Genomic DNA, 24006 nt, shown 5'->3' on the forward strand with positions numbered 1-24006 from the left:
TCCTTCTGCCATTTTTATAAATTCAACAATGTGTCTCAGGCATATCACTAGAATGACAGAAAAGCCAATAACCCAAAAATCAAATAAAATTATTTCTCAAACCACAGCTTAGCTGCCAGCAGTGAAATCCTGGCCACCGAGTCTTCATACACAGGAAGGGGGCACAGACTGATCCTTCAAACTAGCTCTTGCATGGCCTTTACAAAAGTTTTTTTACTTCCTTTTATTTACTTTATTCTTATTGTTGTGCATGTGTGTACCTGTGCACATTTGTGTACATACCCAGAGAGAGCAGAAGAGAGCGCCAGATGCCCTGATGCTGAAGCTACAGGCAGCTTCCACCTGATGTGGATGCTGGGAACCAAACTTGGATCATCTGGAGGAACAGCCAGTGCTCTTAACCACTAACCTATCTCTCCAGCACCTTATATTTACTTATTCTGGAATTGTACTTGTCCTTGTTACATGTATGTAATGTGTTTTGGTTCTTTTCACCCCCGTTATCCCTCTCATCCTCCTCCTACCCCTGACAAACCCCCTTTTTCTAAACAAATCTTTCTTAACTTTCTTTCTAGTTTCATGTCTTTTGGGGTGTGTTTTTGTTTGTGTATAATCCACTGGTTTTAACCAGGGTTGCGTGCATAGGCCTGAGTGAGTGAAAACGACTTCCTGGAGCATGGATAACTTAACAGTGGCTACAGAACTGGGGAAACTGACTCCTCCTCCTGCAGGAGTCGTTAACTGCCAGTTGCTTGTCAGGGAGGGGCAGAGCCCCATGAGCTCCTCCACCATCTACAATTGGGTGTCGACGGGCCCCATCTTGTGCAGGTCTTGAGTTCTGTCGTGAAATGGCTACATCGAATCCTGGACTCAGTGGTTCATTGCATTCCTCCTCTGTATCCTCAGTTCATGCGTGCTCTCTGCTCCGTTTCTTCAATGGCCTCTGAGCCTTGATGTAAGATCAAGTATTCAATGGTCGTTTACTCTCAGTGCTTTGATCAGTTATTATTTATTACCTACGACAAACGGGAGTTTCCCAGACCAACAGCTAGAGCTGCACTAGCATGGATATAAACACTAATATTTAGAAGGCACATTGACACCATTCCCATTTAATAAACAACAGTAGCATGTCTTTGCCTAGGTCTATGACCTCGCCAGCCATGGGCTTTTGGATGGTAATTCTAATGACAGACAGTGGGACTGGAGAAAAGTGAACGTCAGTCTTAGTCCATCTGAATCTACCTGATTTCAGTTCCATCCCCAACACGTTATTATAGTCAGACAGGCCCTCTAGGGACACCTAGCCACTTTTAGACATGAAAGATGGCCAGAATATTGGTTTTCAGCCAATATGACTGCAGAGAGCTACCTTGAGTCTTTCATATCAATTCGGATTAAAAGAATTTTTGATAGTGGCAGACTTTTTTATTTCCGCTGTTTATCAAGCAACTTGTAAATAAATGCTGAAGCTACCTTTCGGAGGAATGGCATCGAGGAAATGCTATTTTTAATATTTTCACTTTTATTACATTTTTTTCTCCCTCCAAGTTTTATGAGAACAATAAAACTTGATCACATTGGTAACCTGATCAGACTTCCCACCGTAAACCCGAAGGAGATTTAAGTCTGATATTATGGTTATTTGTAGTTAAGCATTGGAAGCCAGTGAGGTGCACATAGGGAAGAAATCTGTCTGACCAATGCTGAATTCAAGGCTGTGCTATAGCTTCTAATAGGTCTGCTGACATTCAGCACTTCAGAGGCCAGGTCTAGGTCCAGGTCCATTCAAGGCCACTTGCAGCTTCCACGCTGATATGCATCGTACAAGAAGTAGAACAGGACCTCTCTGCTATCTGACGTTGGCTCATCATTCATCTAAAATGGGAGCATCATTTCCATGAGCAGAATAGATGCACCTGTTAAAAACCGACTGGGTCCATGTGAAAACGGAGAAAAGGTAACAGTGTTAGAGAGGCAGCAGCCAGCGAGACACAGATCAGTGAGTGAGGGTGCCTGCTGTATAAACATGAAGACTTGAGATCAAATCCTCAGAATCCACACAAGCCAGCTGTGGCCACACATGCTCCTGTAACCTTGGCACTGTGGGAAGAGAAAGCAGGAGGGATGGGTGAGACTTGCTGGTTACCAGTTTAGTCTAGGTTCACAGCGAGACTGTGTCTTAAGGCAATAATGTGGAAAGTGGGCCTCTTCTGGCTTCTGCACATGCTGCACAGGTGTGTTGGCTAGTTTTATGTCAACTTGGCATAAGCTAGAGTCATCAGAGAGGAAGCAGCCTCAATTAAGAAAATGTCTCTATAAGATCAGGCTGTAGGTACTCCTGTAGGACATTTTCTTAATTAGTGATTGATGGGGGAAGGCCCAGTTCATTGTAGGTGGTGTCATCCCTGGATTGGTGGTCCTGGGTTCTATAAGAAAGTAGGCTGAGTAAACCATGAGGAGCAAGCCACTAAACACTAAACAGCATCTATCCCTGGCCTTTGTATCAGATCCTGCCTCCAGGTTCCTGCCCTCTTGAGTTCCTGTCCTGACTTCCTTTGATTATGAACTGTGATGTGAAACCATAAGCAGAATAAGCCCTTGCTTCCTCAAGTATTATTGGTCATGGTGCTTCACCACAGCAAGAGTAACCCCAACTTGGACAACAGGCATGTGTACTCACACACATACATACTCATACATCACACGCATTACCCCTCTCACTCTTGGCCAGACAGCAGTTGGATACTCCTCTCCAAGAAGGCTTGTTCTCATTGATCACAGACTTTCTAGTATTGGGCCTGGCGTTGAGTTGATAATTGAATTATGACGGTGTACAAGGCGGTGGTAGGTCTGGATTGGGCACAACAATACTTCAGGAATGGCTTGATAAGGAACAAGAGGGTGAGAACAAAACAAGCCCTAGGAAACATCTGGACTGCAGGGATGATGCTGTAGGCTGGGGTTGCACATACAAGCTCAAGTTCTTCACACAAGAAGCTGTGACCTATTGTGGTCTCAGATACATAAGCAGCTCAATGCCCAGTGCTGAGACATCAGGCTGAAGGCAAGTGCACTTGTTAAGAAGGCAGCCACATGTATATGCATGCTTGAGTCTCACCGAAGAGGGGAAGTTTACCCAGAAGAAACATGGTGGAGGTGATCAGTCAGGATGCAAGAGTGTCCTTCACAAAAGTGTGAAGACATCGCCTCCTTGTTACCTGGGGATTCTCCGCTGTCTCCTGTGTACTTCATGGACCACAGGCTTGCTTATTGTATCTTATATTCACAAATCTTGAACTTGAGGTTCACTTTGCAGAGTCCATGGCGAAAACATCAAGGCATTTTCCAGTGGGTGACTCATGTAATGGGATATTATTTTGGAAACCAAAGAAGATAGTTCAAAACAAAGAAGACAAGGCTGCTTGTAGAAATCTGAGCTCTGTGACCGTGTGACCAGTAGAGGTAGAAGGACTGGGGAGCACATTGAAAACTTAAGAGTAGGCAGGGTGTATTTCTAAAGAGGAGGAGCTGGAGTGCGTCCTGTCTGGCCACAAAGGGAACACATACAAACATCACACAGGCTAAAACTCTAGCCACATAAGAAAAATAGTGAATACCCTTCATAAAAACACAAACTATAGTATGTGAGCATGCATATATGTACATGGGTGGATGAGTGGGTAGATGAATGGATGAGTGGATGGGTAGATGGACAGATGAAAGACAAAAGGATTTATAATAAGGAATCATCCCACATGATTACAGAAACTCACCAATCCTAAGATGTTCAGGGAGAGCCTTAAGCTGGACCCAGAGTACTTATGGGTTAGTCTCCATTTACCTTCAGATGTCAGCAAGTCAGAAAACCTGTTGCCCTGGCCCTCGGGGATTCGACGAGACCTTAGGGAAGGGGGCGAAAGAATGAAGGGACAAGAGACACAAGAAATGAGAGCAAGCCTGGGGTTCTGATCAAGCTCTGAAACTTTAATTTCAGGTGCAGGTTATAAAGACACAGCAAACCAGGAAGTTTGGGTGAGTGTCATTGCTTAGGGCTATCCCACTATTGAGTCCTCATTGTCTAAGACCAGTCCACAGTCATATCCTTATTGCCCTAGACCATTCCATTGTCATACCTGGCTTCCAGGAAATGCCAGACCTTCTTTAAGTTCCTGGGGCCTGAGACCCATGAACGTCCTTTCTTAACCTTGTACTAACTAGGCTTTCCAGAACAGCAGGCAACTTCCTAGGTTCTCTTAGGACAGCAGGTAGTTTCCTTGATTTGGCTCCCGGCAACCTGGTATATAGTTTTGTCAAAACCCTGGGGGGTCTGAGATGCTGAAAGACTGAAAGGTGTAGCTCAACATCAATGCAGGAAGAAGCTGCTTTGAAGGAATCAAACAAGGGAGTTCACTCCTAGCTGAAGAAGGGTTAGAAACTTTTGTTTCATCCAGACCTTCAAGTTAGGAGCTGACCAACCACATGAGACAGGGAAGTCTGCTTAAGCTTCCAGTTCACGGGTTAGTCTCACCCATAAATATCCAGATGGACGTTGGAGTGAATGATCTAGTCCAGTCAAGATTATGTATGAATTGACCATTGCATTTAGGGAGGAGATCCCAAATGGTTAATATGGATTCTTCTTCAGGAATTGACGCTATCTGGAGTCAATTCCTTTCCTTGTGGATGTAGACTTGTGACTAAGGCCATGGTTTACACTGTCAACTTGACAGGATCTAAAATCACTTAGGAGGCCAACTGCTGGACATGCCTGTGAGGAAGTTTCTAGATTAGGCTAATTGTGGTATGAAGACTCACTGTAACTTTTGGTGGTACCATTTCCTGGCTGAGATCCTGAACTTAATAAAAAAAAGAGCAAATGAGATAAGCACCAGTAAGCACTAGTGTTCCTCTCTCTCTCTCTCTCTCTCTCTCTCTCTCTCTCTCTCTCCAGACTGTGGGTGCAATGTGATCAGCTGTCTCAAGCTCCTGCTGTCACAATTTCCTCACCTTGATGGACTATACCCTCAACCTGTGAGCCAAACTAAACCCTTCATCTTTAAGAAGTTTTTTTATTAATTACTATCTGTCACCTCAACAGTAAGATTGCTCTACCATTCTATGAGACAATAGACTTCAACAATACATGTTCATATGTCACCTCAGACAACCTAAATTTAACAGGTCCTCACCTCATTCAACTAAGTCTTGGCTCATCCAGTTGCTGCTGCCCAGTGCTTCCACTCAGCCCACTTGGGTGATGTCTACTCTGCCTTCCAGGATCAGTGAGTAGAGCCTCCTCATCTAGAATCTCCCTTAGGCAGCATGATACTTAAGGTGAAATTAGAGAGTGACCTCCTTCCCCATCTGATTTCCCTCATTTGTTTTAGTCTCCGAACAAATCAACGTTTGCCAGGAGAGTGAGTTCATAGACCTGCACAGAAGTTTGTTGTTGTATTGAAGATCCTCAAATACAACATCACTTTAGTCAAGAAGCTACGAATCTTCCTGTTTTCTTACCCTTGTTAACTCTTTAATTAGCTTAATTAGTCATAGGTTGCTGTCCATGGTGCTACAAGGCTTGTACACAGTGATTCAGTGTATGTACTTCCCTTCTCTTACTTAGTGAACCCATGAGTTTCTCCATGGTAGATCTTTATGGTTATGCTATTCATGCTGGTTAGGGTTTTTGTTTGTTTGTTTGTTTTTTGTTTTGTTAGTTTGAAATAAACTAGGATCATCGGGGAAGAGTGGACATCCATTAAGAAAATGCTTCCTTCAAATTGGCAACTCTATTGGGCATTCTCTTAATTGGTGATTGATGTCAGAGGGTCTTGCCATTGTGGGTAGTACCACTTCTGGGATGGTGGTCCTGGGTTGTACAAGAAAGCAGGATAAGCAAGCTGTTGGAGAGTAAGCCAGTGTAGAGGGTTCCTTCATGGCCTCTGCATCAATTCTTGTTTCCAGGTTCCTACCTTGAGCACCTTCCCTGACTCACCTTCAGGATGGACTACAACTGTAAGCTGGGATAACCCCCTTTTCTCTTCACATTGCTTTTGGTTGTGATATTTATCACATCAACAGAAAGTGAACTAAAACACCATATAATTCACTAAAGAAATGAATATATTATACAAGGCAAATGTTTAAAGATTCATGTCCATTTTTCCAGAGTTACATTACTAGTTAATAAAACATTTAGCTGTTGGCTTTGTGCATTTCCCATGAGGATGTGCTAACCGTTTTCTCCTGCTGCTGTCAACTCTGGTACTAGTTGGGGACAGGACAAACCTAGGAATCAGCCTGCCAATCTCTAGACCAGGGTGCAGACAGATGTCAGTGGAAGTCCACAAGCTTCAGTGCTAATCAAGGTTTCAACTAGCCTGGGTACTTTGCACTTTCTTTCCAGATGTTCTTTAAAGAGAAGCTGTGGTTGGCAGTGGTTTATGAATTCTACCCGGAGGAAGAGGTACAGACTGCACGTAGTAAAGGGCACAGTCCTGCCTCAGGCGGCTGAAATTGAGTTCCAGTTCTTCTGCTTTCTAGTTGTGTGATTTCACTGCGTGTCTTCTTACACAAGTACTTCTTACTTCTCCATCTTCAAATGAGAATCATAATATCTCTCTGTTTTCAGGATTATTGGGAGAATGGTATGTATTTAAGATGCAAATATAAATTAGATAAATGTCAGCTATTTGAAAATTGAACCCCAAAGAAAAGCCACACCACTTATAAAGTTTCAGAGGCATATATGTGACCCAGAGACTAAGATTCAGGATGGGCAGCCATGTACAACCAATCTTGACTCAGAAAAATATAATTTCTCTTTTGAAATTATTTTCATTTTTAAAATAAAACTTCATCGTGTGTGTGTGTGTGTGTGTATGCACATGCGCGTGTGTGCCTTATGTGCATGCAGGTGCCTGTTGGGCCCAGAAAAGGGTACTGGATGCTCAGAAGCTGAAGCTATAGACTGTAGTGAGCTACCTGGTATGGGTGCTGGGAACTAAACTTAGGTACTCTGAAAGAGCAGGAAGCACTCTACTGCTGAGCCACCTCTCCAGCCCATTTCAGAAGATTTTAAAATACTTTGCCTTGCACAAAATACTGGAACCATAATACTCAAAAGCATGGGCTCTGTCACTAGTTCTTAATGACCAAAACACAGAAATGGCTGCCTCCTATCCCTCATGCATGTGGTAAATGGAGGGCTGAGTCCAGAGGTCCAGAATTTCCATGTGCCTTTGGCCATAGCTAGTGGTTCAACCTGACTTCTTTCGGTTTTCAATTATACTGTCATGTCTAGAAACAGATTTAATCCTACAACTCTGATATATATGTAATAGTTCCTTTAAGGGAAATAATGAAAAAGGTTCTGAAGCTGAGTGAAGATAGAGTAGGCAACAGTCTGGTAATCAATTATTCATGCCTGCACAGGAGTAAACATGGGCACAGTAGTGTAATGCATTTGGGTGGAGTCATGTCCCCAAAAGTTTTTCTAGCTTTAAGATGTTTGGAATTTTAATTTGCTTTAAACCACTACAATGTCTGCTATAGCTTGTAGTTGGGAACAATTATTTGAAAACGTCCAACATAGATTTTTAGGTTTTAGGCTGGTCTCAATGCTTCTTTTTCTCTGCTTTATTATGGGATTTTGACCAAAATAATGAGCCTGTCCTCATCCTCATCTGGACTCCTGACAGCAAGCCTAACGCTTTTAGGGATATTCAGTTCCTCCTTTGCTGTCTTCCAGTCATGTGTACCATCCTTAAGACTCACTTTTATTTATTTATTTATTTATTTATTTATTTATTTATTTATTTATTTATTTTTAAATCAAATCATAATTTTTACTTATTCACACAGGGGTTATAAACACAAAAAGGCAGGTCATGGGGAAGGAGATGACACTGGAGCATGGGTGTTCAGGGGAGTACAGATATTTTTCAGGACAGGGTATCGGCTGGGTGAAGGTTCAGGGGACAGGTCACTATGACTCTGTCTATGATAAACTTGTCCTTATCTAAGTTGGTACTATCTGCCAAGGCTACCTATTTACAAGGTCTATGACTACTCAGGCTGATAAATTTCCACAAAAGCTGCCTGTTTACAATAGTTTATAGCCATCTGTTTCAGTTTTTTTCCACAGAGACCCAAGACTTTGTGTTAGCCTGCATGTATGACAGGGCTGTTGCTGATTTTAGGCCTATGGCTGATTTTAGGTCTTCAATGTATAAGCATGGCTGCCCCTGACATCTCCTCCCTTCTTTAAGTATAAGAGGGCTGTGGCTATTCTAATCATGCGAAGGTAGGGATAGAGGCCTGACCTCCAGTAATTGAAGGGAACTTTGTAATGGCTCCGGTCCCTCTGTCGTTGTTCAGTGAGGCATGAGGGCCACATCCATCCTGATAAGACTCACTTCTTGATAATTTCTTTATTGCACCCTTCCTACTAACTCCCACTGCTCACAAAAAAGCTTTACCTTTAACACTTTTAATTTACTGATTTAGTTATTTTTGGTGTGTGGTATACCACCCATGTCCCCCTCCATGATTCCCCCACTTTATTTCTTGAAGCAGGGTCTTTCCATGAACCTAGAGTCACTGTTTGGGTGAGGCTGGCTGGCCATCAAACTTCCACAATCTACCTGTTTTGGCCCTACAATGTTCAGATAACTGGCATGCATGGCTGGCTATGCCTGGCTCTCTGTGGATACTGAGGATTTGAACTCGGGTCCTCTTGCTCCTAAAGTAAATTCTCTTGCTCACTGAGGAATCTCTCATCCCTAGCTTCACCTTTTGATTTCTAGAAAAAGCAGTAATTAGTATGTGGATCCCTGCACTCTCTCTCAAGGGAGAAACGGCAGCCAGTCTAGAAGGAGGAGATGGCTTGTCCTCTTCCAAGCCAATGCCTTTTGCTATGTTCTCAGGGACTTTCTTCATCTCCTCTCTGGTCTTCAGTCTGCCTTTTACTTTTTGTCTCCTGTTGTCACTTTGTCCTTGCATCTCAGCATGATCTTACAAACAGCAAGCAAAACTGAAGACTGATTTTGACCTCTTCCTCCTCCTTTCCTCCTCCATCCTCTATACTCATCGCTGACCCTCTGCATCTGCCGAAACTGCCTGGTTCTCCCTAGGTGTTCACTGAGAGATGAGCAGGCCAAGAGAATACCTTGTTCCAGGGAGGAGTGGCTGAGGGCGTCCATCATTCCTACCGACATCTGCGGCTGTCCTTTGCCGTTCCCATCTGTGCTGTGGATCCTCCTGTTCTCTTCATTGTTCAAAGCCAGAACTTGGCTTTGGGGATCATCTCTATCAATGCCTGTTTTATGAGTCTTTTCTTATGAATTTTCTTCCTTCTATAAGGCCATTCTTCTTTTCCTTCCCCCACACTCCCTTTTTCCTTCCTCTCTTTCCTTCCTTGTTTTGAGATAGAGTTTCATGGATAGTTCAGGCTCCTCCTTTTCAGCCTCCTCAGTGTGGGGATTAAAAGTATGTGACTGTTTACCCAGCATCTATGTAGTCCAGACTCTCATGGAGTTGGGGAGATGGCTCTGAGGTTAAGAGCACTTGCTGCTTTTACAGAGGACCTGAGTTTCTATCACCTATATGGAGGCTCACATCTGTCTGTTATTCCCATTTCAGGAGATCCAACACCCTTTTCTGACCTCTGACCTCTGTGGGCACTGTATGCATATGGTATAAACATATACATGCTGGGAAAAAAGCCAAACTCCCTCCTCCACCCAAAACGCCCCAAAAACTCATGTATAAAAAAAATTTAAAAATCTTTCTTTACAAAAATAAACCGTATCAATCTTTCTCCTCTTTAGGTGGTTGATTTGCTAGATAGATAAAAAAGGGTTCAAATTGCCTGCGCTATAAATATATTCATTTCATTTACTTCTTTAAGCTTTTCTCTGTTCCTTGGGAACTACTGTGTTTTCCTGATAGTCAACTATTTTTTATCACTATTGATGACTTTCTTTGCCATATTAACATGCCTATATTAAATTATGTTTTAAAGTTAATATTGCTATAGCTTTCCAAATACTTGAAATGTACCCACTAGGTCTTTTTATGTGTCTTTTGATTTTCCTTGGGGTTTTATTCTATGCATATTTCTTCTTGGCAGTTTACTAGATGAAAAGTACATTCATCAGATCCCCTGGCTTAAAAAAAAAAAGTGCACACACATTTATTATCATGACTACTGTGCATTTGTGCTTCTTTCTCCATCTTACTCTGGGGTTGTTCTTAACTCTTCACATCTCTCCTTTTCTATATCCCAACAGATCAGAGATTGGCAATTTTATTCTGATAACATTTGGTAATCTCTGGTGAACATTTTAGGCTTTGGGGGCCAAAGGCCAAAAACTATGGTGTCTTGTGATGCCCATTTGGCAACAGAGAGAGAAATTTCCAGAGCAGATTTTGCCTTGTGTGTTTTGGTTGCTGATTATGTTAAAATCATAACATGAAATGTCTCGGTGGTACAGCCTTGTAATCTCAGCCCTTGAGAGAATGAGGCTGGAGACATGCCACAAGTTCAAGGCCAGCCTGGGCTACATAAGGAGAGCCCATTTTAAGAAAGAAATAATAGCTAATTATATATAATCATAAAAACAGAACCTAGCACAAGAAGTTTATCATCTGAAATTGATTTGTCTTCTCCGTGCCTTTTCTGGCCACAATTCTTTGGTTCCTGTGTTCATGCTTGACTTAATCAGTAAATGGCCTTTGCTGACAAGAGAACCACTTGGAAACACTGTTGGTGGAGACCTAGTTTTCAGTTTTGTGCTCTTGTGAAGACAGTCTGTTGTGCTGAGACAGGTTGTTAATTTGTTTTTCCCCATCATGGCTCCCATGAGGCATAAACAACCGTGCCTTAAAATGTACAAGAGAGAGCAATGAATATGAAAAACAGCACATTCTATACACACCTGAGACTTTCATAGCAAATCCCACTATTTTCTAGTTAATTTACTCTAATGAAAAAAGACTGCAAATTACAAATTTGAAGTCTATTTTTTTCTTCTCTTTGATATGTAGGATTTATTTGAGTCATAGAAAATCAGATAGGATACATCTATGCATGTGACCCTGATGATGCTGGGATATGGGTGACCAAGTCCTACTCCCTTCAGTTTGCAGTGTGTAGCTATGGAAAAGCCACACTGGTTTGATCCGGCTCCTCAACTCTGTTCATTGAACACAGCGGCAGTCACATCTCAACAACTGAGCAAGCTGACTCTCAGTAAAACGACATTTATGGATGCTGAAATTTTAATTTTATGTCATAAAATAGTCTTCTTCCTTTGAGTGTCTCCAGCTGGTAAGCAACATGAAAATAAGCCAGTGGTAAAATGTAGAAATAACTTTATATTATGTCCTGATGAATTTTTGTTGGTTTGTTTTTGGTTTCCTCCATTCTGTTGGAAACTGTAGACTGTATTCATGTAGTGAGTGGTCTTGTTTAAATTCTAAAATCCTGCTTAATAAAGTAGACTTAATTTTTAAAGGATTAATTGTTTTATATATATATGAGTGTTTTGCTTGCATATGTCTATGTCCATGTCCATGTCCATGTCTGTGTCCGTGTCCACGTCCTTGTCTATGTATATGATGTGAACCCCTCATGTGCCTGGTGCCCAAGGACGTCAGAAGAGAGCATTGACATTGGTTCTTCCAATGCTAGGAAATGAACAGCAATAAATGCTCTTAACTGCTGAATCATCTCTCTATCCCCTAAATTAAAATTATAGAACAAAAAACAAATGTAAGCGTATTTATATTTCAATTCACTCTTACTGACTTGTTCTGTGTCTGCTCAACTATAAGGGACCTATATTCCCATCTCATGGAGCTGGTCTTTGCAAGAGTTGGTACAATCAACTAAATTCTCTTTGGTTTTAGTAGGTCCCAACATCCAGCATTTTCTGACCACTTCCAGTTTTTATAAACTGTGCTTCTGAACAGGTAGGGAAGCTCTAGAGGAGCTCACCCAGTCTTTGTCACGAGAGCATCTATAAGGCATGTGACACACTCTACTTCGAACTCAATACCTAACCACTGAAAACCCTAATCCTTCTTAAAAGGCCACAGAGTCATGACTGACCTGGTGGCTGCAAAGCAGTATGGGACAACTCAACAAAGACTCATCATTCAGGTATGTGAAGAGCCATTTTCACTGTGAACCCCACATTAGGCTGTCAAAGAGGCGTTGAGTTTGCTGTGTGGATCCGCCCTGTGAACTTGGAGCTCAAGAGTGAGTTCCCTCTTAACAGGTTGGCAAGTGAAAGCACCCATATTACTTGTTATCTGAAAATTTATGGTTCTTTCCTGGTATAAATCTCATTTCCATTTTCTTCTTGAGACAAAGGCACACATAGTGTTGTATGTGCTAACAGACTCACATTTGGAGCCCAGCAATTGGAATGCCCTTGCAAGGAAGAGAAATCCCATCTTGTTAGGAAAATGTAGCACTGGTACAAGTTCTTTCTCAAGATGCTTACATTTTGCTCATGCACTAAACATATTAGCCAGGCACTAGAGAAAAAGATAAAGTAAGATGACAAAAGGAGAAGCCAAAATCTATTTCTAGAAAATTATGTAACTAACAATTTTTTTAAATTTTTGAGATATCTTTCTTTTGTGTTATATTATTAAAACAATAGGCCAAATAGATTTTTTTAAAAAAAATTTCTCCAGTTAAAATACACAATTCACAATATACATTCTTTTCATCCTAGAGTTTAAAATTAAGAAATCAGATAAAACAATGCGTACTAAAGAACGAAACAGCTAAGTGTGTGGTTTTTAGTACCCCTGAAACTAAAACCTCTCATTAAGGTATTCATTCTACTGACCCCGGAGTCCATCTTCCTCTGTGACCTGCCCGTAGGCTCCTTGTAGTAAAGTGGTCTCAGCCCGGGCAGGTGAGTTTCAGTCAAAGGTCCAGGTTGCTTGGCTCAGATGTTGACACTAACAGGTGCCTCGGGCAGCTCCCAGCCACTGGTGCGTGCAGGAGTGTGGGTGTGGGTGATGGATTGTGGGAACCATTAAAGGCTTGGGGACAAACACTTCCAGAGGGCATACAATTGAGCTTTCACACAGCCATCCCATTTGTCTCCCACCCGGTAATGGAGCCACGTGAGAGCATGCAAAAGAGCCCAGCAGCTGGGGACGAAGGTACACAGTGGTGTCTTCAAGTCCTTGCTGCCTATTTGGAAGCTAAGGCTGGTCCTGTCTTCTTGGATAGGGAGAGTGGGATCAGAAGCATGGGGTAGAGGAGGAGGTGGCCTGGAAAATGCTTCAAGGGAAGGTATGCACATCTAGTCAGTCACTAAGGTGAGACCACAGAGGTGACACCCTAAGTACTTCATGACAGAGCAGACACCCTTATGGATGGCTGCTTTATGTTTGCAATGAAGCACACACATGAGAGCCAACCAGACGATACTGGCCCTGTCAATTTTAGCTATTCCCTAGCTCTATCCCAGATCTGTGTCCTAGAATGGCACCCAAACCCTAACACAGGGTGCTCAGCCTCAGGGGCTTCTGAGGTGTGTCTGGATCACATCTGAGTCACTGAGGTCCAGTAGGACTGTCCTCTGTGAGGGCACTCAGTCTAGGATGGAAGAGTGTAGGGAATCATTGAGTACAAGGGTGTTCACCATTCACTCATTCACTCATTCATTCAACAATTACCAACTGCCCAGGATGCATGGACACTGGAGAAGTTGCTGACTTGGACTTTGGGGAAAGACTCTGGAGTAGGCAGAAGGGATAAAGGAGAACCAGGGAAGTAGGGTGCAGAGAAGCTAGGTTCTTCTTGACTTAGCTCAGTATTCACTGTGACCCCCAAGAAACAAGTCACCTCACCTCAGGCTGCTGTATCTTGGGAACAAGCACACTCGCCTGGCTGAGATTTGAGAATGTAAGGAAACAATGTGGTTTAAACATCACACTCTTGACACCTTGATGTCAGTGTGTCTGATGGGTGAATGGGTGACTCTCAATTCTTAGGGACATATGCATAGGCTTCGTTTGTTCAGTCTTGAGGCAGGGATGAAAGTCTCTGTGTGTGAAGGTCTAGTTTAGTATAGCATTCATTTATTCTCTTTAGAGAAAGGGTAAAGTTGCTTTCGGTTGTCTCTGTTGAGTAGTAATAAAGCTGGCCAACGAGAGCAGCTTCCTGCAAGGCAGAGAGGGCTTAGCCTGAGTGATGCTGCTTAGCATGCCAGAACTCAAAGGGGTCTCAGTGTTTCAGTAGATGGATGTCGAGAAGCCCCAGTGGAGTTTTACCCAGAAGCTCTAGAAAGCTCGGATCCAGTCCCCATAGATGACAGATCTCCCAGTAAGAGGTCAGGTCTTCAGTTAAACCCAGCATATGCTGGTGTGGAAAGGGGAACAGAGAAGGCCCACCCCAGGCAGGGTACACGTGCCTATACCTAAACCTGAGGTTAGGGAGAAGGAGCAAAGTGTGAAGGTACAGTTGTCAGTGCAATATAGCAATATGGTATTTGGGCTTGTGTATTTAAAGTAATTGCTTTGGAACCCAATAGCCTCCATTCAGACTGGGCTGTGGCTGCTCTTCATCTTTGTCCTAACCATGGGAAGGAGGCTTTTAGAGAGCAACAGCCTGTATTTTATAGTACAACAACCATTTTCTGCTGGACTGACTAGGATAGATTCTTAGTTGGTCCTCCAAAAGATTTATTGGCTAAATCACATTTTTTTAAGTTTCCTAGTATTCAACTTCTGCTATATCCTGTAACATTTCTGTGATTTTCATACACCTTTCAGTCCTGAATGCAAGGATGACCTTCTCGAAGTATTATTTGAAGACAGCATGAGTAGATGCTGTAATGAGTGAATTTTCCCTTGAGGATTGTGGCTGGACAGTGCTCTGTGATGTGTGTGTATGTGTGTGTGTGTGTGTGTGTATGTGTGTATGTGTGTGTGTGTATTTGTGTGTGTGTGTTTGTGATATGTGTGTATGTGAGTATGTGTGTGTGTTTGTGGTGTGTGTGTGTATGTGTGTATGTTTGTGGTGTGTGTGTGTATGTGTGTATGTTTGTGGTGTGTGTGTGTATTTGTGTGTGTGTGTTTGTGATATGTGTGTATGTGAGTATGTGTGTGTGTTTGTGGTGTGTGTGTATGTGTGTATGTGTTTGTGGTGTGTGTGTATGTGTGTGTGTGTTTGTGGTGTGTATGTGTGTGTGTTTGTGATGTGTGTGTGTGGTTTGTTTGTGTGGTGTGTGTGTGTGCTTGTGGTGTGTGTGTGTATGTGTGTTTGTGATGTATTGTGTGTGGTGTGTGTATGTGTTTTGTTTGTGTGGTGGGTGTGTGTGTGTGTAGTGTGTATGTGTTTGTGGTATGTGTGTATGTGTGTATGTGTGTTTGTGATGTGTGTGTGTGATATGTGTATGTGGTTTGTGTGGTGTGTGTGTGTGGTGTCTGATGTGTGGTATGTGGGCAAGTGCATGGTTTGATGGTTTGTGTGCCAGGAGTCCTTGGTAACCTGCAGTGGATGGGTCTCTGCCCATCACCTAGTTCTTTAACTTAGAGTTATCTACTTGGGGGAAACCTCCAGATTCTCTCCTATTGAGAAGTTCTGCTAATCACTGAGTTGCTGGGTGCATGAGTGACTACAGGAGACATGCTTTAAGAAGTGAAAGATTAGCCTGGAAGTGGTGGTGTATTCCTTTAATCCCAGCACTTAGGATGCAGAGGCAGGGAGATCTCTGTGAGTCTGAAATCGTCCTGGCCAACCTGGTCTACAAAGTGAGTTCCAGGACAACCAGGACTACCCAGAAAAACCTTCTCTCAAATAAAAAAAAAGAAAGAAAGAAAGAAAGAGAGAGAGAGAGAAAGAGAGAGAGAGAGAGAGAGAGAGAGAAAGAAAGAAAGAGAGGAAGAAAGAAAGAGAGGAAGAAAAGAAAAGAAGAAAAAAGATTGGAAGAGCTGGGCAAGGTAACTGTAATCCCAGCCTTCAGGCAGCCTGGGCTCTCTCTCTCTCTCTCTCTCTCTCTCTCTCTCTCTCTCTCTCTCTCTCTCACACACACACACACACACACACACACACACACACACACACACCAATGCAAGACAAGATATTTTGGAAAATGGTAGTGTCAAATCCCTTCGAAAAAGAACCAAAAGAAGAAAGGAAGGAAGGAAGGAAGGAAGGAAGGAAGGAAGGAAGGAAGAAAGGGAAAGGAAGGAAGGAAGGAAGGAAGGAAGGAAGGAAGGAAGGAAGGAAGACCCATGACAGAAGTGTATAGTCATCACAGACAATATATGAAATGAGAACTCATATCTTGAAGTCAAGGGCTCACTTTCACGTCTCAAACACATTGAAGGAACATTGGGGTTCCTTGGGAATATACTTTTTAGAATGGAGATTGTTCCTCACTCTGTGACCAATCCATATCCAGGGAGATTATGGCTCATGCTATTAGTATGCTCTTTGGCTTTTAAAACCCCAAGATTATTATGACTTAGTTGAATAACCAAATGTGTGGACATTTTGAATTGTCATTTCCCTCTGAAGTTTGGTATTTGTTTCTGTATTTGAAATGGTTCAGCTTCACTTAGTTGTCCTCTCAGATGAGGAGCTAGCTGGGTGTCCAGTAGGACACCATCATTTGTTTGTGACATCTTGTGCTGTGGGCTTACAGTTACCTTAATAATTTGGCATTTTCTATAAGTTTCACCATTTCAAAGGCAACAAAGAGAGGGAAAGGGGGAGAAACTGGGGCATAAGTACCACACTGGGGTCTTTAGCAACATGCTCTTTGCCTTATCAATGACACCCTGGTCCATTCAATGTGCACCTTTAGAGAGAAGACTAAGCTCGCTCTGTCTCCTTTGTTTGGTTTCTGGTTTTGCTTTCAGCAGAGTCTGGGAAAGTAGTCCTTTGTGATGCTGGAATTGGCTGCACCAGCACCTGTGAATGCCTCCCCTCCAAATATTCACCCAGTCATATGGACTGTCTTCGAGAAAGGGTGGATTCTGTTTGACTTTTGATACTACCACTTTCCAAATATCCTACATTAGTGTGTGTGTGTGTGTTCTTTTGACAGGATCTAATGTAGCCCAGGCTTGCCTCAAACTCACTATGTAGCTAAGGCTGGTCTTGAAACTTGATTTTCTGTCTTTGACTCTTAAGTGCTAAAATTACATTCATTTGCAACCACAACATACTGGAATACTTTTAATTGTGTTTTTCTCATAGAGAGCTCATCTGTTTGATATTCCATTACTTATTAGTGCTATATAGCTTTGAACGCCCAAACCATCTTTAAGTACCTAAAACTTTCTTTTAGGAAACCAAAACATAAAAACAATTTTTTTCCTTTATTAATTTTAATAGAAAATCCAGCATCAGAAGCAAAAAATAAACACAACTTCCCAGGATGTAGCTGCTACACAGCCCTGACACCCAGACGGCATCCAATTTTGTGGAAGCCCGGACACAAGTCACACTGTACTTCTTCTTCCTGTAGCTAGTTATTTTGTTCTTTCCAAATTTATTGCAAAGATAGAGTGTAAAGTGGGATGCCCCTTTTTTGTGTGTTATTCTATTAAAATAGACCCCAAAATATAAAACCCATTTTACTTATATTTTAAATAATTTATATTTTCCTGTATTTTAAAAATTGAATTATATTTGGAGAGAGAGTGGGGGTTGGCTGTAAGCTTGGTTAAGCAACACCAAGGCCACCCACCTACCACACAGGTCACTTCCTCATGGCAGCCACTGAGATTCCACAGCATACCACGCAGGAACAGCACCCAGCAACCCGGAGCCAGGGCTCCTGCTCCCCATTCCATCTCCATCTGGGACACTGTGAGTTCAGAGGACCATGGCTCTCCAAGCAGGCAGATTTGAGATAAACCAAGGCAAATCTGTCATGTTGGTACAAGTGGGGCTGAACTCACTAAAGGGCAAGACTGATCAGGCTTAAGAGTTCGCTCTCTGCTCTCTTCCAGGGAAAAGACTTCTCCTATTTGTCTTGGGATGGTTATGTGTCCATGGCCAGTGTTCATGTCCCCAGAGAATGCCAGATGACACAAAGACTCATGACAGCTAGCTGGGACCTCAAGGAACTCCAGGAAGCACAGAGGTCCAAATGATTTTGAGTTCCATGCCAGTCACTGTGAATATAAACGGGCCTGGAAACACTGGGGAGTTAAATTCGCAAGGAAGTTCTCAGGATTCTGCTTGCCTGAGAGCAGCCACAGCAAGGGAGGAGGCAGGAGTAGAGAGAGACCAAAAACAGGTGTGGTCACCCACCTGCCTCAGGTGAGCTTTAGTGAGTGTGGGGGGTGACGATGATGTTGGCGGCGGAGGTGGAGGGTGGGAGCAGCGGTTAAGTAAGGTGAACCCAAAGCTGTTCAGGGATTCCTAGGTGCCAACAACTCTGTGGTCTGGGAACAGTGAGGTTCTGTAACAGGAGCAGTAATAATGTCAGGAACACAGTGACGGGGAGGGAGCTGGTGTCCCCAGGCATCTCTCTCTAAGTTCCCAACTTCCCAAATTTGGAAAGTTCCTCTTTCTATGCCGCCTAAGTACAAGAGTCCTGTACTCCCCTCAATGTGCAGTCTTATGAGGGTGGAAGGCAGGCACCTGTCCTCATCTCTGGGGTTGTTGCACCCCTACCCCACTCCCTAGCTGCCCTGAAACAGGTGGGCCCGTGGTGGGAGCCAACCACAGAAAGGCGCTCTGGATGCTCTTGCAGCCCAGCTTCCTCTCATCCTATCACCAGCTGCAAGACACCCCTCTGGAGACCAGGCTTCTTTAGGAACCTATCACCCCTTTAAGAAGGCTCTCTGGGCGCTCTGTCAGAGAGCCTAGGGATGGATCTACTTCCCTTGGTTGATGGGTACACAGTAAGCTGTACCTGCCATAGCCAGTCCACACAGGAGCTCCGCCATTTCCTATGCAGCACCCATGGGGCTCCCAGGAGGGATTGAGTCAGGACCTGAGCTCAGTGTTAGAACACAGCACATGGCCAGTCTCCAGCCTTCCTTCAAACTTCAGTCCCATCCCGGCTGTAGACGAGGTGCCCCACCCTAAAGCCAGTAGCCCCTGTCTGATGGCCCAGAGCGAAGCCCGGGGCTGTGTTAGGAATCTGAGGACTGTGGGCAGCCGCAGTTGGTCGCCTTCGCAAAGAAAAGTCACGAGCCAGACCATCAGAGAGGCCACTAAAGCTGCCGGCCAGGGCTCCCACGGCTGTGGAGAAGCCGGAGAGGCAAGCGGCTTCGGGTGCAGGCGGGGATGGTGGGGTCTGCGGGTCCTGGGAAGCCGAGCCACAGGGCTCCAGTGCAGCTCCCTCTGGCCTGCTGACTCCAGTCACAGCGGCCTCGCTAGTCTCCCCTCTCCTTCTCCTCTTCCTTCGGAAGTTCCCATTGTCGAACATCTTCTCGCAGTTTGGGTCCAGAGTCCAATAATTGCCTTTTCCTGCAGAGGAAGGCCGTTAGTTCAGAAAACCCTGTATTGACTGCACTGGTCCCTACAAAGGTCCTGAGCCCTCCTCCTCCCGAGCCTTGAGGGTTCACTGTGTCAGGAATGAGTCTCCACAGTCAGACTGAAAGGATTTGGTTGCACTAGAAAGACCCAGCCGTGGACCCTTAAGGGTATCCAAACATCAAGTTGGAGGCTGGAGAGACTGCCCAAGAGAATTTGAATTATTTGGGCTCAGCCAGTGGAGCTGAGCTAACCACACCTGGCCTCTGTGTAGGGTCCAACGCTTGCTTTCCACATCACTTCTTAATCCTGCCCAGATTTTTAAAATGTAGGCTCCGTTTCTTTCGTTTTACAGGGAAGTGTATCGAGGCCCAGAGACCTTAAACTCCCAAGGTCACTCTCTCAGTTGGCTAGCTTTCTAAGTAGGTCTCAAGCAGATGAGCAGAGAACCCTGGGTTCATAGGTCTGGAAACCAAGACCTTAGAACTCTGCAGCCATCTAGAAAACTGTCCTTGCCTAAAATGTTTCTCCTTCCCATATCACCCCACCAGAGCTCTCTCACAAGTGGGTTCCCCCAGGGTCGCTTCCATCCCAGCCGCCCCATGGACCCTGCGCAAGTACTGCCGTTTACCTGGGTCGTTCTCATCCCGGGGCACCTTCTTGAAGCAATCATTGAGCGACAGGTTGTGGCGGATGGAGTTCTGCCAGCCCGCCTTGCTGCGCTTGTAGAAGGGGAAGTTGCCGGCCACATACTGGTAGATCTGGCTGAGCGTCAACCTGCGCAGCGGCGCGCTTTGGATGGCCATGGCGATGAGCGCGGAGTAGGAGTAGGGCGGCCGTACCAGCCTCAGCAGCTCCTGCTGTCCGGATAGGCTCAGCCACGCGAGATCGGCGCCCGCCAGACCACCTGAAGCGCCGAGGAGCGAACCTGGGACGGCGACGGCCGCTGCAGCATAGGATGAAGCGGGTCCTGGACCTGTTGCGTAGGGCGCTGGGCTGAGCGCGGCTGAGTTCACCCACAGGCGCCGGCCAGAGCCCAGATCAGCTCGGCTGTAGCTCGGGGGATGAGCGACGGCCCGGGTCAGGCCGTGAGGAACTGAGCAGGAGCCCAGGCCGTCGCAAAACCCAGCCATGTCCAGCTCTCCTCCAGCCTGGGCCGGCGGTGCAGGTGGCTCCGTGCTGAAGCTCATGGGTGCTCCATTCACCTAGTGAGGATGCCTTCACACTCCTGACCTGGGTCCTTTAAATGCCATTGGGGAGGGGTGAGAGTATCCAAGGTGGTGAGTCTCCTCCCTTGTCACCTTGGAGGAGTGAAGTCCGTGTCCCCGCCCTCAGTTTTCAGCCCCGCCCTGGGACACCCAGACAAACAGTCCTGGAACTCTCCCAGGGTACTTAGTCCCCTCTGTGTTCAGAGTCCTTCGTGGCCTGCAGTGGTTCTGAGAATGAAGACTCAAAGTTTTCTCAGATCCCAGCTCCTAAGATTAGGCTATGAAGCTCTATTCTCTGCATTGGCCTGTTTGCCCAAATTGAGAGCAATTGTCATTCGCATAGGTTCCTAGTGAGGTCCAGGGCCCCAAGAAGAGGTGTATGAAGAGTTGCCTGGAGTTCTGTACTATTCCAGATGGAAGCTTGGTGTGTTTCACTGGAAATTCCAGAAATCTCCCACCCAAGGAATCCTGATTTTCAGATGCTGGAAGAGTCTGGGCCCTTGCTTGACTTCTTTGTCATATAGCCTGGGCTCCTAGTGTAAGCATCGGTGGTGAAGGCCTTCCTGAGCATCCCCCATAGAACCTAAGAAACCAATATCTTCCTTGCAGTTGGGCAGACCCCTATCCATCCCTCCGTTTTGATGCCGAAGAACAAGGCTGCAGGCTTTCCTAGCTGTCTCTCCTGATCCAGATCCTGGTTAACCAGCACACTCACTTTCCCAGATGCCCTTGCCATAAGCACTATGGGGGCTTAGCATCAAATATGGCTACAGCTGTGATACAGAGTAGTACAGTTCTGGCTAGGGTGTCTCAGAATCGTTCACTGGGGCCAATTGACTGGAGAGATAAAATTTCTGGTATAAGAGAAATAAGGGGGTACGGGGTGGGGTGGGTACAACAGTGGGTCCCACCATCCCCCAAATTATTGTCTCCAATGTGAGGGAACAAGTTGTTGAAATTGGCCTGACCTAGGGACCCTTCCTGTTTACCATAGCAACTTAATATGTTGATTAATAAAAGGAAAGGTCCAATCTGGCCTGGCTTTTGGCTGAGGAGGAGCCTGCTAGTTGGGCCAGTGGTTTGGCCTGACCTCGGAACAAAGGAGTTCTGCACTGTAATGGTACATAGACATCGTGTGAAACAATCAGTTAGTGAGGCAGTTTGATAAGTGCAGGAGGAAATGAGACTCCATCTAGCACAGATTTGGCCTCTGTACTCTGTAGCTTGAGGAAGAGGTTGGTTAAGTAAAGTTAGCAGCCAGCCACTGACAAAGGCCAGCCAGTGACAAAAGCAGTCTGGAATTGACTCATGTAGGCTCCCTAGCCAGACTGTTGCCCTGCCTCCATTCTCCAGAGGGCTAGCTGGGAGAGCAAGTACCCTCAGATAACACTGATATGCCCCCCCAAACACACACACACACACACACAGAAAGAGAGAGAGACAGAGAGACAGAGAGAGAGAGACAGAGACAGAGAGACACAGAAAAAGACAGAAACAGAAAGACAGAGAGACAGCGACAAAGACAGAAACAGAAAGAGAGACAGACAGAAACAGAAAGACAGAGACAGAGAAAGACAGAGACAGAAAGACAGAGGGAGACAGAGACAGAGAGACAGGGACAGAGAGATCCAGTGATGGGAAGCTGTTTGAGCTTCCCCACTCTCCCTGGCTTCTCAAGAGGTGTTATCTATTGTATTTCCCTAAACAGCACCCAGTGCCACCGGCCTCTCTATTGAGCCGTTTCTAAGATGTGCTCAAAATTATAAAAGAGTTCTCTGTGGGTTTAAAGAGCTTTAGTCGCCACCATTGGAGGGGAGTTTCTTTCCACCAGCAAATGTGGGTGCTCCTCACAGTGCCAGCAAAGGGGCACCCATCCCCTTCCTTAACTTGGGACCTTTTGTCCACCTGAAATCTTGCTGTAGATTCGGAAGCATCTTCTAACAGCCCGAGCATCACAAGACAGCATCACTGAGGCTGCAGCTCCTCCTCAGCCACATGGTCCCCGAGACAGTCCACTATGAGAGTCATAGCCAGACGGTGGGGTCACGCGCATCTATCTTAAGAATTCACCTGACTTCTCTGGTTTCTGTGTTGTGAGGTGTCTGTCAGGAACATGGCTGTCCTTACAGAGGTTTCCATGACCCAAGATGTTAAATGGAGTAGACATTTGCCTCACATTGTGATGAGAGAGGGAACTTTTATTTTATCCACAGTTGGCTATAATATCGGTAAAAAGCTGCAGCCATCCAGACAACATGTCACTGGGATAAAGGCAGGTAAATAAACCAATGGAGCAGAATGGAGAGCTGAGCTCACCTGTGTACCTACAGCCAGCTGACCTTCCCCGAAGAATCTAAGAGGGTACATTAGAAAAAAGGCCACGTTTCCAATAAACAGTGCTGGGAAAAACTCACACCTACATGCAGAAGGAAGCTTGACTCTCATCTGTCAAAAGTTGACTTTAAAATGATTGAAGGTTGAAACCCAAGACCCGGAACAATGAAACTATAGATGAAAACACAAAATCCTCCAGGCAAGAGCACATCTTTCTAAAAAACAAAAACCAAAAAACCAAAAAAACGATACTTAAAACATAGAAAACAAAAGCAAAGAAAGACAAGCAGGATTGTGTTTTAACTGAAAAGCTTCTGCACAGTGATGTCATGAACTACTGAACGGAAGAGAACGTTTGAGAGCTGTGTATCTGAAAGGGGGGGGGTTATAAACATTCAGAATAGACAAGGAACTCCAAACACAACAGCAAGTAATAATAACTTGGTCCAAAAACAGACAATAACTCAAATGCCTAAATCCTTTCTCGAAAAGATAGCATACAAATAGACAACTGGTATAAGAAAAGATATCCAACATTATCAGCCACCGGAGTGATGCAAATCAAAACAGCACAATGTGATATCAACAAACAAGAGGAAGAATAGTTGTCAACAGAAAGGTAAAAGATAACTGGTGTGGTGAGGAAGTAGATAACAGGGAACCCTTGAACAGTCTTGGGAAAGTGTACATCAATGCAACCGTTGTGAAGAACAGTCTAGGGGATTCTCAAAAAAAAAAAAAAAAGCAGAACTGAGTTTGGTCCAGCAATCTTCTCACTATGTGTTCAAAAGAAGCAAAGTCAAAATGCTGAAGAGTCACTGCCACACCCACATTTATTGTGGCTCTATTCACAGTAGCCAAGAAACAAAACCAATACAAGAGTCCAACCACAAATAAGATGTGGTATGTATACACAATGGAATACTATATAAGCATAAAAGAAGGAACCTTTGTCATTTATGACAACATGGATGGACTGGAGGTCAA

At 44.5% G+C, this 24006-nt stretch overlaps 1 protein-coding gene across 1 annotated transcript; it reads right to left on the reverse strand.

The window, feature by feature from the left end:
• Window positions 1-19040: 19040 nt before the first annotated feature.
• Foxi2 (forkhead box I2) lies at window positions 19041-20610 on the reverse strand. The gene is made up of 2 exons (XM_028772522.1): window positions 20109-20610; window positions 19041-19471 (listed from the first exon to the last, which is right to left on the reverse strand). The coding sequence occupies exons 1-2, from the start codon at window positions 20608-20610 to the stop codon at window positions 19041-19043; spliced, it is 933 nt and encodes a 310-aa protein (XP_028628355.1).
• Between the last annotated feature and the right edge of the window lie 3396 nt (window positions 20611-24006).

Source organism: Grammomys surdaster, unplaced genomic scaffold (genome assembly GCF_004785775.1).
Source record: "Grammomys surdaster isolate TR1022 unplaced genomic scaffold, NIH_TR_1.0 214, whole genome shotgun sequence".
Taxonomy (NCBI): domain Eukaryota; kingdom Metazoa; phylum Chordata; class Mammalia; order Rodentia; family Muridae; genus Grammomys; species Grammomys surdaster.